This window comes from Egretta garzetta, unplaced genomic scaffold, assembly GCF_000687185.1.
Source record: "Egretta garzetta isolate BGI_Z169 unplaced genomic scaffold, ASM68718v1 scaffold87, whole genome shotgun sequence".
Lineage (NCBI taxonomy): Eukaryota > Metazoa > Chordata > Aves > Pelecaniformes > Ardeidae > Egretta > Egretta garzetta.
This window is the reverse complement of record NW_009260286.1, coordinates 438,593-454,997: the sequence shown is the minus strand read 5'-3', so window position 1 is coordinate 454,997 and position 16,405 is coordinate 438,593. Positions and strand designations below refer to the sequence as shown.

The 16,405-nt window shown below is 38.6% G+C and overlaps 1 protein-coding gene across 8 annotated transcripts in view; it reads right to left on the bottom strand.

The window, feature by feature from the left end:
• The window catches only part of ITSN2 (intersectin 2), a 90,127-nt gene that overhangs the window by 15,143 nt on the left and 58,579 nt on the right, over positions 1–16,405 (bottom strand). For 6 of the 8 annotated variants that reach the window (XR_004842478.1, XM_035897944.1, XM_035897946.1 and 3 more), the window contains exons 19-28: positions 15,995–16,116; positions 13,798–13,973; positions 13,359–13,503; positions 12,660–12,865; positions 11,736–11,800; positions 10,660–10,826; positions 10,292–10,337; positions 9,982–10,103; positions 8,192–8,288; positions 6,895–7,086 (exon numbers count right to left, since the gene is read on the bottom strand). Coding sequence is in view for 7 of the 8 variants with exons in the window: in XM_035897944.1 (XP_035753837.1) it covers positions 6,895–7,086; positions 8,192–8,288; positions 9,982–10,103; positions 10,292–10,337; positions 10,660–10,826; positions 11,736–11,800; positions 12,660–12,865; positions 13,359–13,503; positions 13,798–13,973; positions 15,995–16,116 (1,338 nt within the window). In the remaining variant the exon portion in view is untranslated. Of the gene's footprint in view, positions 1–6; positions 1,725–1,745; positions 3,531–6,894; positions 7,087–8,191; positions 8,289–9,981; positions 10,104–10,291; positions 10,338–10,659; positions 10,827–11,735; positions 11,801–12,659; positions 12,866–13,358; positions 13,504–13,797; positions 13,974–15,994; positions 16,117–16,405 lie in introns of those variants that run through there. The other 2 variants (XM_035897950.1, XM_035897949.1) reach the window with 2 other exon arrangements.

Here is a 16,405-nt window from a genome sequence, read left to right as displayed (position 1 = left end):
TCAGCTAGAACACTTGAGGAATTATCTAGCACATGATTTGCCTACAGTAATGTGATTTCATTCTATAACAACATACTGATTTAGACAAAATACATCCAGAATTAAAATCCATCTGTAGTTTTATGTAGGCACATTGCTGTAGTCCGTATTGCACAAAAGATATCTCTCTGAAGTGAAGGGCACATATACATTATTTGATCAAGCATATTAAATACATAACAACTCACTCTTTCTATAGAAATTTTGGAGAAAGGCTTTTAAATCTCTGCAGCTGGACTAACCTTTTCCTGATAGTACCTTCACAACATTCACATATATATACACACAGAGTAAACAGTGTTTTGTAAACATTTCTGATTGCATAAGTGACCTTTGCTGTTTTGTAACCAAGTTCAGGAAAACAACTAAATTAAATATCGTGTCTACTAGATCTCGCCTGTTGTTACAGGAGCACAGAACTATTTAATCAAGTAGTCTGCTATTAAGTTAATCCTTTTATTTAAAGGGCCACGGGGGTTATAGTCCTGAAGTCCTGGTCCCTCCCTCCCCCCAAACTAGTAAAACGTGGGCACCTTGACTGCGCCGTGCGGCTGACGCGCTGTAACTGCACCTTTAAGGACCACTCTTGAGCTGAGGAGCAGAGTTCCATTTTTAAATGCTCTGCCTTCAGCTCCAGGTGTCTGTTAGTGTTTCTCTTCTGGCAATATCTCTTTATCGAGGTTACCTATGTATTAGGCTGCTAATTTATTTAACAGAGAGAATAGCAGCAGCTTTCAGATAATGCTTTAAGTCACTGCAGACCATAGCCAGATAAAAACACTATTCGGTACCGTTAACTATTTAATGAAGAAAAGGGGCAGGGAAAGGGTCTAGTAGCACAGAGGTTGTGTGAGTACTTACTGCAGTAACTAGTACATGCCTGCTGTCTGCTAAAACTGAAAGCAAATATGTATTACCGGAATAAAGGAGGAGGTTGTTTAGGGATAGGGCATATCGAGCCAAACCAACCTGAACTCCTGCTATAGTACTACTGTGAAGGAAGAAAAAAATGGAAATATCCTCCACTCTCCACTTAATAGTTCTTTCCCCAGTTAAAAAGGGTACTAAAAGGCTGGATGGACTGTATCAGATCTAAATCTTAGATCCTGTAGCATGTTTGTAATCACAGTGACTATCAGCAGCAGAGACAGGTAGGGTTTGTTTTCCGGATGAGCCTTGTAGGCTGCCAATTTTAAAAGCTCAATATGCAAGAGATTAAATCAAGTCCATTAGAACAGTAATCAGTGAACATTTTAATTCTGCAAAGTAGGTACATTACAACATTAAAAGAACACAACTGCCCATTCAAAATAGCTCAGATAAACTGTGCAAATAGTGGGTCTTTGTGTGTCTGCAATCCCACCATGCAAACGATAACTTGATATGCATGCTAATGATCTACCATTACCAATACCAAAGAAAAATACTAAAGGAAACAAGAATGAACAGCAGTGAAAGCCACACAAAGACCCACTATCCTTTCGGCTTTTACAAATCAACTGTAACTGTAGATTATAAGAAAACCCACAAAAACCTAATTTCTCGACTGGATCTAACGTTCAAACGAAGCAAAGGGATTGTGTCAGAGATATGTGAGCAGGGCTGGCCACCCTGCCTCCACGCTACAGTCAAACTTGGATAGTGGGTCTCTGAGGTGCTTTCACACTGGAAGACAACATTGGGTCCTAAAAAAAACAAAAAAAAAAAAAAATGAAGGATAAAATGAACATAAATTTGAAGAGTGAAACATATGAGTTCTATGGACAAAGACAGAACAACACCAAAAAGGTCAGAAAGGAATGGCTAACATTCAGCTTTCTGAAAACAGACATCATGAGCTTCTACTCTTGCAATTTCATATTTATAAACACACACAGTTTTAAGTACTTGCGACCAGCCATCACTGACTCTGGAAAACACTTATAGCTGATTCACTTGAAGAAGAAAGTTTCTTCCAGAGGAAGATTTCTGTTGCACAGACTCAACAACACAAGGTCAAGCCCTAAAGGTTTATTTAAAGGCAATGGCAAAATTCCCTGAGATTTCAACAAAGCCAGGATTTCTCCTGAGAAACTTGTCACGTGACATTTGAAAATCAGATAAAAACTAAACTTGTAAAGAAAAGCCTCATTAGAATTTATTCATATTGACACATAAAAATTAACCTGTTCAACTCTGCTCAAAGCCTGAAAGGAAATGAAACCTTGTCTCTAGTAAAGTGTCCGTGAAGTAGGCAGTATACCACATTGCTCAATACACCCGTCAGAAACTAAGGTTTACACAGTCCAGAAGAGGCGCTGCCAAGCCAGGTTCAAGGCAGATGCATGACGTGGGCTGCGGCTGCACACACCCTGTGGGCAATCCAGAGACTATTCCGGACCCCAGGATTTCAACCTGGAAGTTTTATCAAGCCTGACTGATATTCTCCAAATACTTTTAGAAATAGAAAATGACTATGTCACTATGGACTAAGGGATTGATTTCATATTTGATCCTTAGTAAAAGGGGTAAAATTCTGGAGCTGTTGAGTAAAATCTTAGATTTTTAATCTTCCTGTGTTAAAAAATTAATGTGGACCTGCAACATGCAACACCTCAAAGCCACTGATACCACGAACTCTTACTCTGCAATCATAAAGAGAAGTTACTTGGCAATAAATAGAGAACTTCAAAATGTCTTGTCCATATAGAGACACAGAAATGCACCTGCCATGACCACGTCAGTTCAGAAGTTGTTTTTTCCACTGTGAACACCCTTGAACATGAGTCAGCTTCATTCGTTAGACAGTGGTGGACAGGAAGTATTAATGATCTTTTGTGCATGGAGATAAACTTCTGTAAATACAGATCCTTGTTGTTGGAAGGACAGGACTTGCCTCATGTCTCTAATGTGTCATATCTACAGGTAAGGTTTGGGGAGGAAAAAATTAGGTAGATTCCGTGGTATTACTATGAACAGCGAGTTTGTACCTAAGGAAATTCATGCCGGTCGTCATATGCGCATCATGAAGAGCCTATGGAGAGAGGACCTGTTTCCAGTCTAACCAACTTTTGGCATTGCACTGGCAGAAGGCAGAGCAGGCAGGTTTAATGGGGGAAAGAGGTGCTTATCAGGCTACAGGGACTACCTGGAGCTGACATCTGAGCACCTGAAGGAGTAACTTAGAAGCCTGAGGAACTGCAGAAATGCTGGGCTATGAAACAAAAAGAGAGTGAACAGAAACAGTAACTCTAATGTACATTAGAGTAGAAATAACTGGTACAACATTCAGCTCTGTGGAAGACCAATCTCACAAAGGGAGATGAGATACCTCAGGTAAGATGAACTAGAAGCCTCTGCACACTGAGCATAGGTATGTCCACCTGGCTGAGCTGTCCAGCTCTCAGCAAGAACGTCTCTGAGAGATGAACTCATCTCTAACACTAAAAGACATCCAGCAACCAAGTATGCAGATGTAGCTGGAGCATCTGTCTTGCCTCCATCTGAGGTACCTGAGGGGAGAAAATCTCAACTAAAGAAGATATAACGACAAGGCTCAGATTGGTCTCACGGATAAGGCGACAAACTGAAAAAAGCCATCTTGCTGAAAAACCCAACAAATAAGGAGAGAACAAGTTTGTAAAAGCAACTGTTTAAGGCAGACAAAGACTGGCTGAAACAACAAAATTATCTCTGGACCAGGGCATTGGGAAGAACTGTAAAGCGGTAAGTGGACCATGCCTACCCCACCTTACACACCCCTTGGGAGGAATGGGAAGAAAAGCTGGGAGACATGTCCTAGGCAGGTACGGGCAAGGCAAAAGATCTGACCCTGAGTGGTTGAGCAAGCGCTCAACAAAGAACAGATGATTATGAGATTATGCACATTCCTCTACTTTAAACCCATAGCTATTTATATTTTGAAACATTCTGTGTATCTTATTTATTCTTTATGATGACTTTTGTGCAAACATTAGAATAAGGGCTATTAAAATGCCATTAAAACATAAGTCTAACCATCACCAAGGTCACCGAGAGCACGACACTCAAGTATTTCATGTTCTGCAATCACCAAGACTTGGTTATATTTAAGAGACCTGATGGCAGACCTATGACACCATCGATTTTTTCCCTTGCAGAGACCCTACGCCAGGATCTGCAGCTACACGAACAGGAAAAGTGATCTTGTCAGCACAGCTTATTCTGTTCAGAGAGCTATTTTGGCAACCTAAGAGAAGAAACACCTCGCTGACCTAAGTTCCTTCTTTGCTAGAGAAGTTTGCCATTACAGCTATAACCAGTAAGTCCCAGGAAAGACTCTGGGTACAAAGGTGGTCCAGACAACAGAGTTTAAATTTGAGGCAAAAGCAGAATTCTCCTAAGTAGCAAACCTGTTTGAGTAAACCAAAGCTGCCTGCTCCCTTTCAAACACCATTACATTTGACCGTCTTGGAGAGACAGTGGGAGAAACTGCTATTCTTCAACAGAAACATTAACAATTTTTCAAAATATAACAATGTGTTTCTAAAATTATATTCTGTCATATCTCCAAGCTGGTCCCTAGAGGGCCACATCAATTTCTGTGGGACAATTCCTTAGTGATTTCTCAAGAATACTAGAGATAGTTTCTGCACTATATTTAAATAAGAGCAAAAATTATTTTAAGGAAATCCAAGCAAGCCTGAAAGTTCAATCAGTACATACTTAAACATTTCTTTGGTTGCAGAAGAATGGTACAGCGCTAGCTTGCTGCTAAGACACCTTACTAGCTCAGACTTCACACCAGATGAAAGCAGCCCAGCTGCAATCTGTGCAACAGCATTTGCACAGCGCTGCACTTGAGCTAACAAGCATTGCTAGTTTTGAGCAGGCTCCAGACTTTAAGCAGGATTTTTCCTGAAGTTTCAAAATGCATATGTTTTAGTGTCATAAAAAAAGTGGCAAATCCCAGCACGAAACTGATATACCAACTTATTTGAAATACTCAGAGAATTTCTGTTTTAAAAAATCCAACATCTTCTTCATTCACCAATAGGTGGATTTTGTTACTTAAGCACCGGTAGGTCTGCTTCTTAGCGAAGAGGCTAGCTCTTGGACAGAAGCTTAACAGCGATGGACAGGTGACCTGGTGCACGCCTGCTCATCTGACCGCCCCAGCTGACCTTTGTCAACGTACTTTCAAAGGAAAATTCTGTTCACGCACCCACAGTTTGATGTGGATGGAAATATTTTTTACTCCACAGCACTGAAATCTGAGAAAAAGACAGCCTAATGATGTATCGGCAAACAATGAGAAAAACTTAATCATCACATCACGTGCCTCCAATTACAACTTGATCTTAGCACTGCTTTTGTTGAAAATTAGCGGTATATGTCATCATCTTGCACTTACACACTCAGTTACACAACGCTAAATGGAAACACACCTGGTGTGATAAGCAAATATCTCTAGCATTTTTGAAAATTCAGAAAGTTTTAACTCACAGAATCTTAATTTTTGTAGCCCATCTGGATTTAGTCTATGCTACTTCAAAATTGAGATTTTTGTCTCTATTTAAACAACAACAAAAACTTTGTAAGAATCATTTTAATGATTTAGATATGCCTAACTGAAAGAATGTTAAATTCAATCTAAATGCAGAAGTTTTTGACATAACAGCAATACTAGAGGCATTTTAAAAAATATATAAAAAATAAACGTGTTACCAAAAATGTAAGCACAGACATAATTTAGCTAAAAAAAAAACCTTGAGAGTGGTGCATACTGTAGTTTGCCCAGGTACCATAACAAGGCTACCCAGGATAAATAACTTTCCAGTCCAAGCTGTACTTTCATTACAGACTTTGTGAATTCTTCTGTAAGAACGCAACCATGTTGATCAAATGTTAACTGCAGACTGGTCCTACACACTAGCTATAGGTTATTAGGAGTCTACCTCAGTCAGACTTCTGGATGCACATTTTTATACTGAGAAAACTACAAATGATGCCTAGGGAAAAAATAGTAAGTGAAGCGACAAGGCTTGTTTTGTCAAAGCAGCAACTTTTATGTTAAAATACGCTCCCAAACCCACTGATGTCATGGGTTGATATAAAAGTTGGTTTAATCACAGTGCCCCAGGATGAAAAGCTGAGGGAGTAAAAATAGTGGTAATTTTCTCTGGGTAGAGGAGTCAAAAAACCCATGTGTGTGTGTAGGGGGAGACACCAGAAAGATTTACTGTGTTTACATGCAAAAAAGACAGAAAATTTTCACTGTCAGATAGGTGTATATTCTAGCATTCAGTTTTCAGCCCGCTGCTGATAATTTTCAGCTTAATGTGTGTTTTGATATGTATCTTGCTTCTCAGAATTGTACAAGAGCTCAATTGCTGGGAGCCAGGAGCCAGGTATTTACCATAGGATAGATCACTTGCCAATGCTCGAATCTTCTCCCTATCCTTTCTATGGTTATTTTTACTTAACAGATAACTGGTTTAAATAGAAGTTAAAGATGACTACAGCTGACACGTTTTTGTATTTTATAAAACTCGAGCAAGTTCCGTAATGGAACACAGTATGCCTGCGCTGACTCCCAGTCCGTGTCAGTTATCGAACAGCACCACCTTTAATGGAAGGGGAACACCTACCAAATATAGTATTTTTAGCTCGCCCTAGCACTCTTACTATCACACACTGGCTGGTGGGTAACATGCTGGTTGTTTATAGGTTAAATAGAAAAGTATTTAAAGTACTTAGTGAAGTATTTAAGACTATTTAAAGTACCAGTAAATTCAGCTGACGCCTGGAACTCCAAATTCCAAACACAAAGCAGAAGAGTAGCAATGCGCCTTTGAAATAAAGTAACAAAATTAATAAAAAATAAAAGTTGCTTACACTGCTGACTTGGATCAGAGTCCGTGGTCATCTTCACATAGTTTGAGGGGAAGAGACCTGTCACACCATTGATTTCTCCTTGCCACCAGTCAGCATCATCTTTGCTCAGCACATTAATAAGCTGCCCTTTGGAGAAACTGAGCTCATCTTCATTGTTTGCCATGTAATCATACATCGCTATCACTTGACACACTGCAAGGAAAAAACAAATATAGCAGAACACCGTTACACAAGTATTACGGCTGTTTTTTCGGTGTTTTACATAACCGCAGGAAAGAAAGAACTATTTCATATACACTGTTACATAAGAAAAATGCCACATCTTATCTTGATGTGGAACTGTCCTCCCTTTTCTTTTACCTTTTTTTTTTTTTTTTTAATTGGGCCAAGCAATCTTTATTTCCACTTTATGTACCTACGCACTCCTACAGCAAATGGATTCAGTTACTATAGCATCCATTGACCTTCTAAACATCTTAAAATATAATCAAGTGTGCTTCTATCTCTCTTACTGGCTCGGAGAAGAAAGTGAGTTTGATTATCTCATAGCTGATACTTGTGAGAAAAATGTGGCAAAGGAAGAGGAAATGTGCATTAGCTAATTGTGAGCTGCTGGTTTAGTCAAAGGGATGTTTTGTCCAGTAATACCCAGGAAGCTGTTGTATAAGCAAATCATAGCTACGGAGAACAGCACAATTTAAGCATGCAGAACCAAAAAAGCTCCTTTTCTGTGAAATAATCTCATTTGTACCTGGCCATTCAAATGGAAAAACCTAGGGGAAATTTGCTGCTTAGTCTGCCTCCTTACAAGGAGCAGTGCATGTAATTCCAAGGTGTTTGTCAATGATTGCTAGCTTGCTGTAAGATTTTGGCTAGTATTTGGAAACAGAATTTTCAAGTGAAAGGAGTGTGGCTCTTCAGTGCATTCAGCAAAATGAAAAAGCTCTTGCCATAGAAGATGGACTGCTGATTCTCACAGGTTTCTGGATACAAACGTCTTTGTATGACTGAGACTTTCTGTTGTAAGGTATGTAGAGAATAGCATATGCTTGGGAGGGACCCTGTGAAGAACTGTTTTGATTAAGAAGTTGTGAGATTTTACCTTTCTTGGACAGAGATAAGAGCTGAGAGGCCATGGTTGTCAAAAGACCCAGATTCTGACTAGGACTTCGTCTTCTACCATGACACCACGATCAGATACGGCCATTAAACATTGCACTAGCTACGTAATTCAGACTAGTACATGAAATTTAAAGTCTCTAATTTAAAGTTTTTTTTTTTTTTTTTTTTTTTTCACCTGAGGGAGCAGCAGATGTGGTTCTTTCACTGCTTGGACCCAGTAATTTCACATGGCTGGCAGGGAACCATCCTTTCTGTCTCTTTTTCCCTCTGGCCTGTAAATGTTTAAAATGGTTATTACACAATTAAGAAATAGTCTATAGACTGGAAAAAAATGCAACAAATGTGTCACACGGTTTTGCCAACTAAAGACAAAAAGTCAGGCTTCCAAATACTGAACAGATCTCAAAAGGAAAAAAATCTGGCCGAAGGATAAAATAACCCAATTCAAATAAAGCTGCATCCCAGTACGTTATGGCAAACGTGTTCATACAAAGTTTTCAGATGCAGCTAATGATTTCAGTTCACAATTTAATTGTAGGGCTGAAAATTTGCTCTATGAACATTCCACTTAGGCATCATTTAAGGAGTCTCTAATGAGATACCCAGAACAGAGGTAACAATTACCATAAGCTACTTTTGAAAATCCTGACCTAAGTAGTTGATATCACTTCCTACCTAGTACAGCATGTGCGAGTTTCAAAAGAATTTCCTCATTTTTTAGTCTTTGCAAACACTGAAGAAACAAATATACTTCAGAGTGCACAAAAATGTCAGGATGTAAAAAGCAGCATAGATTTTAGAAAGCAGTAACTGCAGAGTGAGCCTTATTACAACAAAAAAAAAAGAAATTCAAACTAGCAAGAATGGACAATTATGTATCTTAGTTTCCCTTCCCCCACTTTTTTTTTTCTTTAATCTTTGAAGCTTCTTCCTGACCCAGCACTGGGACTACTTTTCTTAAAATACAAACTATTCATTGTTTTCTGTATTTTATTTTTTTTTGCACATACTATGAATAAATTTTCCACTGCTGTTAACTCACAGAAACTCAGTGCAGCAATTTCTCAACTTGCTCACTGTGATCTCTCCTCCTGTATCTGTAGAGCAGGCTGGTTTTAAAACAGATGCTGAATAGTTAGGTCAGCCCTGTTCTAACTGTTGGAGAAGTAAGATCGGTGTTAACAGGAGTATTCACTCAAGACAGAGTGTGTGTGGCTGTAGAATACCATGGGAAAGGCCAATTAAGTGATATTAAGAGGACAGAACCTTCTGTTGTGCTGTTCAATCCCAATATTGGAAATAGCATGCAGTATCAGAAGTAACATGTTTAAATTCAGGCTAACCCTGCAGATTCAGCTAAAGAAAAGGGTAACAAAGAAGACATTGTAAGACTACGATTTAACTTTTTGCATTGGTTGCAAAGATGAAGGCTATTATGGACAAGATCCATGGGGATCCAAAAGTCAAAATATCAACTATGATTTCAAAAGAATGTCACATAACAGTACCCTTAGCCCTTGAGGCCTAGAAATTCATCACTAGGTGGGGAAAGGAGAGAAGTGGGAACAGCAACCTTCAACAATAAACTAGCTTCTGACCTCCCAAGAATGCCTGTTACTTCATTAGAATAATTTTACAATCTAATGTTTTACCAATTAAATCCTAACCAATTTATTACCTTTCAACATCCCTCTTCCCTTTCCCATGCGCACGTTCATTGACAGTTTCACTATTTTCCGTGGCCAAAAAAAAAAACCCAACCCAAAACCCAATAAAAACCAAACAATAACCCCAGCAACCCAAAGTTTAATTAAAAACTTGGTTTTCCTCAAATACGGTTTATACAACATAGAAGTAACTTTCTAGCCAGCTTTTAGAACGTAATACTTAGTCATTTTCTTAAATTAAACCCAAGATCACCTCCTTGCTGTTCATGGTCAGAATTATTTCTCCTTCAGTAATTACCTGCAGCTCTCCTTGCCACCATCCACTAGCATTTTTCTTCAGAATAAGTATTAGCTGTCCTGGAGCAAGACTAAGCTGTTCAGTTCCCGATGCAGCATAGGCAGTAGTAACCTGAGCAATTTCTGAAACAATAATATATTTACTGCATTTGTTATCTTTTCATTACAATAAGAGCTGGATCCACAGAAATATCCCAGTACACACCTTGCAGCTAAGCACATTGGCCACCATTAAAACACTGCTATGAACCTAAATGCTCATAGTCACTTCAGTAACAGTCCTAAATGTTAAAAAGTTATCACACACTTACCAGGTTTCTTATTTATCGTTCCAGTTTTGCCAGCATTAGTAGAAGCCTACAAAGACACAACAATCATCTTTTAATGTGCAATAAAAACAGTAGCAGTTACACCAACTTTAAGCATGTGGACAGAAAAGCATGTGGGGATTTTAATTTTGGGCCCTTATTTAACAAAATACCATGCAGTATGGAGAGAGACAGCTTGACACTGTGGCTGGAACACTGATTTAGCACTCAAGCTACCTAGGCTTTTCTTTTCTGTTAAGCACATAAAACCTCTGCTTAAAAATCACTATCCAAGAGCTAGTTATCAATGCCAGTAATACAATAAAGTTGAGAGAAAGTATCATGTGTTGATTCTCAGAATACAAACTCACTTCTTGATCCTTTGGTCTGACATAATTGGAGGGGAAGATTCCAGTTCTGCCATCAATGCTCCCGGTCCACCATTCCCCTTCCTTCTGGGTCACTAGGATTTCCTCACCTTCCGTGAAAGTCAAGTCACCAGGCTCAGAGCTTGAATACGAATAGAGCGCAACATACTCTGTGCAAACAGCACATATAAAGAAAGATACAGTAGTTTCAGATAGGAGGATAAAAGTACATCAGACGCAAGTAAAGCTATCTTTGATATCAGCGTTTATCAGCGTGTTCTTAACACAGATCATGTCTTCACAAGTTTGTGAATCAACCCACCTACTTGCTTAACTGTGATCATGTCTCACCTCACAACTCTGAATTACAGGTACGCAACTTTGTACAGATGAATTTGGCACAGTGAGAGTTACTACCCTACGATCATCCTGCGGATCAGCAGAGGCCTGTAGACTTGAAAACTCATCTCTTGCATTAAATATTGCACCCTACCTTTGTGTTTCACAGTAAGCTTGTATATTCCACACCTAAGCCTGATTAAAACCATTCTTACCTAATACAGCAAAATGAAAAAACACAAGTGGAATTAAAATATAATTGGGGAAGCATAGAGATACACTAGATTAAAAGGCTTAGAAAGTGCTCCCCACCAATTTTTCTCCAGTAATATTTGTTTTCTGTACTCCCTGATGATTAAAAGTGAATGATCCACATTCAGGAAATGAAAAATCCTTTCTGATGTCTCTACAGTACAGCATAGGACAGTAGAGAACAGCAGGAAGAGAACTTGGCTTACAGGTATGAGACATACTTAAGTTTTCAGAAATAAATTAATGCTCAAGCAAAAGTCTTAAAACCAAACCCAAAACCCAGGCTTACACTCAGCTTGAATTAGTTATAAGCTTTGCTTAAGTTCCCACTTTAAAATTCTCATAACAGTAGCTCAACATTTGCACTGCATCTTTGGGACAAGCATTAAAAGGCCTGCTCAGAAACTCTTCACATATTTAAGCTTATTCACATGATATTGAGCAGAAACAGACTGTATCATTAAGCAGAGTGTTTCATGCTGTCTTACCCTCTCCTGCTGCATAAGACTGTGTGTTAGGCTTTTTGTTTACAGCTGCATAAATAGGTTCTGGTCTGCAGAAAGAAAAAAAGAGTTTGAGTAACTAAAAAGGCTGATCAAGAACAAATCTCTTTATTAGGATACGACTAAGCCCACTTTGGTTATCTCAAAGTTGGTATTGCCTCTGAATTAACTGCAAAGACTTTCCTGACTGTCAAACAGTGACAACTATTACTGATAAAATTTAAGATATGAATGGCATCCAAGAGCACAACGCTTAAAAAAAAAAAAAAAAAAAAAAAAGTAATGTGATGAAAGACGAGAAGATATATTCACAAATTACATTATCCAAAAGAAGTACAAATAGAAGATTTTGTCTAAATTCTCTCACGCTCGAGAATTTCTAAGAACTTTTATCAAAAACACATAAAAAAATAATTCACACACAACAGTACAACCCATCCCAGCAGAAACCAGACTGAGTTATTACCTGAACAGTTGGCCTTGCAACATTAGAACAGACATAACGATCTTTTCAAGTAAAGAAAAATACACTATTTCTGCAAGATACGCCTTACGGGCTTACAATTCTTTGTAGGGCAATTAGAAATTGGCACCTTCGGAGGCAGAAAGCAACTACACTGCAAGAGAGCTGACTCAGTAATGAACGAAAACAAAGTCTGGCACTCGATGAATAATCCCACACTGCTGATTTTTCACAGCACTCAGCCGTGGAAGACCGTCTGTTTACACAGTAGTGAGCCCAACGTTACTGGGCTTGCCAGAATGAAATAATACAAGCCTGAAATGGCACGGTGTAAATTGTAAACAGTATTTATATTCTGCACTTTAAAGCACTGCAAGAACTTTGCACTCTAAACCCACCTTTTTTTGTAAATGGTTGAATAAAACAAAAATAAAAGTCATACTTACTCTTCTTTCTTGATTTCACTCCCAGGTAACAGCTTGACATAAGATTTTGGAAACCAACCCCTTCCTCCGTGTACCTCTCCAAACCACCAGTTTTCCTGCTGCTCCAGGACAGTAATGATATCATTTTTTGAAAAATTCAAGTGGTTATCTTTTTTTGCAGTCCAAGAGCAAAGTGCTTGTGCTTTTAAGTTCTCGACAGGTTGCCCCTGTTATGAGAGAAGTGGAGATGTTGATTGACCACACTACCCCAAATCGGTGCGTTAAAAAAAACCCAACCAACCAACCAACGATGTATCTTTTAATGGCAGTCTAAGCAATTTCATTCCTAAGTGTTGGCTGAATAATTTGTTGTCTGGTCAACAACATTTTGCATCGCTGCATATAACCTGTTCACTCAGGAACAATCTATCAACTCTGTTTCTTATTTGCTAGAAATATCTTGTGTCTAATTACAGGTGAAAATTATTATAGAGTTATGAAAGATACCGCAGGAGTCTTCTTGCTCACCGGTCCATGGAAATGCATGGAATTATGTCAATTCACAATAGTGGAGAATTCAGTCTACTTTCTTTATCCTCTGGACTGTTCAGTGCAGCCAGTATTAGAAAAGCTGTGGTTTCGTCTGGTTTGGGGTTTGTCTGTTTGTTTTTTAAATCAGTTTCATTAACATAAATCTAAAATACAGCAAATTTGCTGTACCTGTCCATGAATGGGCGAAACAGATCCAGGGGACACAGTGCGAGTAAAAGCTGATTTCTGCTGCCATGCTGTGTTAACATTCAGGCTAGAAAAAGGTATGTTTTGGTAATCAGATCCTTCCGCAGCTTTACTTGGTGAAAGTGGTCTGCAAATTGAATACAAGCATATTTAACACACTACAATTTTTATTTCAGAAGTACCTTGAGCAGAATCACTTTTTTTTTTATTTAACATCTATAAAGCAGATATCCTCTACAGTGCAAAGCAGAGTATCAAATACCTAAGATTTCCAAGCTAAGACATTCAGGTACATTATTCTCTTCACTAAGTTTTCTGCATTTATATTTTGAAAACAAACACTGAATGAAACCATATGGCACATTACGTGTTAGCTAAATTTAGAAAAAGCAATTTTAACACAAACATAACAAAAACTCACTCTGAAGTAGCTGAGGTAGTAGATAAAGATACTGTAGGAGGAAGTAAGGCCTTCTTAGGAGATAAAGGTTTTTCTCCTTCTGGTATTTTTTCTACATAATTGCACGGAAACCAACCAAAATGTCCTTGAAAACTCCCATAAAGCCAACCAGGCTCTCCCACGGTTTTTTCATCAACCTACGGACAGGAGGACAAATGCAAAGAAAACACAATTAGCAGTGTGAAACAAACAGCGTATCTGGCACGTCAGCACCCGCTGGCACTCTGAATCGAACAGCGTGAGCGGCACTCACACAAGGACCAGCGTTTTCATTCTCTTCCCTTTCAGAATTGAGCTGATTTTGCCCTGTTCAAGAAACAGGGCGATGATGCAATTGCACTGGCTTTAGACACAGGAAGAGACAGGCCTCAAGGACACTGTATTCCTTCAAACGGGCCCCAAACATGCAAACTGGGGATGTACTATACCTGGAGCCATTCTGGCTTGCCAAAAGTTACGGCACGTTGTGCTGTATTTTGCAGAATGTGGCAGTGGCTGGTGAGCCCAGCAACGCATGAAAAAAACTGCTGCAGTTCTGTTTGCGGATACAATTAATTAACTGTGTCATCTAACTGCATCCAAAACACGTCCAAAAATTCTGTTATCTACTATGTGATTAAGTACAGAATAGAATCCTAGAATAATTAAGGTTGAAAAACACTTTTAAGATCATCAAGTCCAACCACTAGCCTAACCCTGCCATTCCACCACCAAACCATGGCCCTAAGCACTGCATCTACTCGTCTTTTAAATACGTCCAGGGATGAGGGCTCAACCACTTCCCTGGGCAGCCCGTTCCAGTGCTTGACAACCCCTGCTGTGAAGAAATTTGTCCTAACGTCCAATCTAAACCTCCCCTGGTGTAACTTGAGGCTGTTTCCTCTCACCCTATCACTTGTTACTTGCGAAAAGAGACCAGCACCCAGCCAAGAGCATCCTTAAACATTCACAGCAATACCGAAGTTTCCATTATGCTGCAAATTAGCAAATTACTCAAAATTAGCTAAAAATCAGCAGCTCATCAAATACTATCAGCTAGTTAGCCTAGATGAGGTTTGGAGTATAAGAGGAGAAGGAGGAGGAGAAGGTAGCGCCTGTTAGCCTATTTCTAAAATAAGTTATCAGTAGTTGAATGACAGTTAATTACACCTGAGAAGGAAGCCAAAATAAAACCTACTTCTCTTGTTCCCTCTTCCATGCTTCATTTGTATGAAAAGACAAATAAATGATTTAACACTGTCAAACTGAAGGCTAATACTTACGTGTATTAGTATTTTGTACCACATTGCTTTGTAAATTCTCCCTTACCTCCTACCTATATTGCTTAGAATCTGAATGAGGAGGAACCATATAGACTCATATATTAGATACATATATATTAATTTTATTATCACAGTTGTAAATCAGTTTTCACAAGTCCACCTGAATGCACACACTTTCAAAAATGTGTATGCTGACAAGTGATAAAATTACATGAAATAACAGATTTCAACTGAGAAGCCAGAAGACGTTTCCAATCTTACGGTCCTGCTGTAATATTATAGATGGCATATTCAGTTCAACCCAGGAAAGTGCTACCAAGAACGGACACGGAATAAACTACTATAGACATCTGCCTGAGGGAGCATTTATAAAGGACCAGCCAACAAGAGGCAGAAGCCTGCACTAACAACACATTAGAAAACTGTGTTAAGATTCAGAATAGCCTTTCACATCTACTTTTTAAATAACTAGTGTGTTTAATTTGAGTTGAAATGGCATTAATAATTTTGTCATTTTATGTAGCTATTCACGTTTCTATTTTCTACACCCGTATTTCAAGTAGACACTTAAAGGCCAACCTATACATGTATGACTTAACTGCAACAACTACATCATTCCTGATTAAAAACTTTCTGAAATCAGTTAGAGTGCACTATTGTTATTCTAAACAGATTCTCAACACTTCTAGGATGTGTAAGATCCAAAGAAAGATTTTAGCTGAACTAATCCTAATTTCACCTGTTAAAAAACGAACAAAAAACCCAATCAAATTTAAATTTTAGTAAGTCTTAAAATATACCAAAATAATGCTTTGACACTTAAAAGCTTGGTGTATCTCAAGGCTGAGGAAGCGGGGTTGGGTTTTTGCAAGTTAAATGTCAATGGCAAATCTTACCTGAATTATATCCCCGGTATTAAAGCTCATCTCGTCATGATTCCTTGCTTCAAATGGGTATAAAGCTCTGTAATTTACCAAGGCAACTGAATTCCTAGACTCTGAGATGCTAACTGCATTGCCTGAAAGGAGAAGAAAACTAATTACCATTTTGATACAGCTGGAAGACACGTGCTTAGTCGGAGCCCTACCATTCTAAGCAATGGGTATGAATATAAGAAGAGAATTGTTCTTGCCCCAAAGACACTATGCAAGTGTCAAAGGAGATCACTAGCTAGAACCGGCTGATCGGACGCATACAATGCAAGAGTTTAACATGCTAATCATAATAAACATAACACAGGCAATAAAATGCATTGTCTTCTGAAGTGAAAAAATGACATCTTTATATTCTCATCTTTCCTTGTGGAA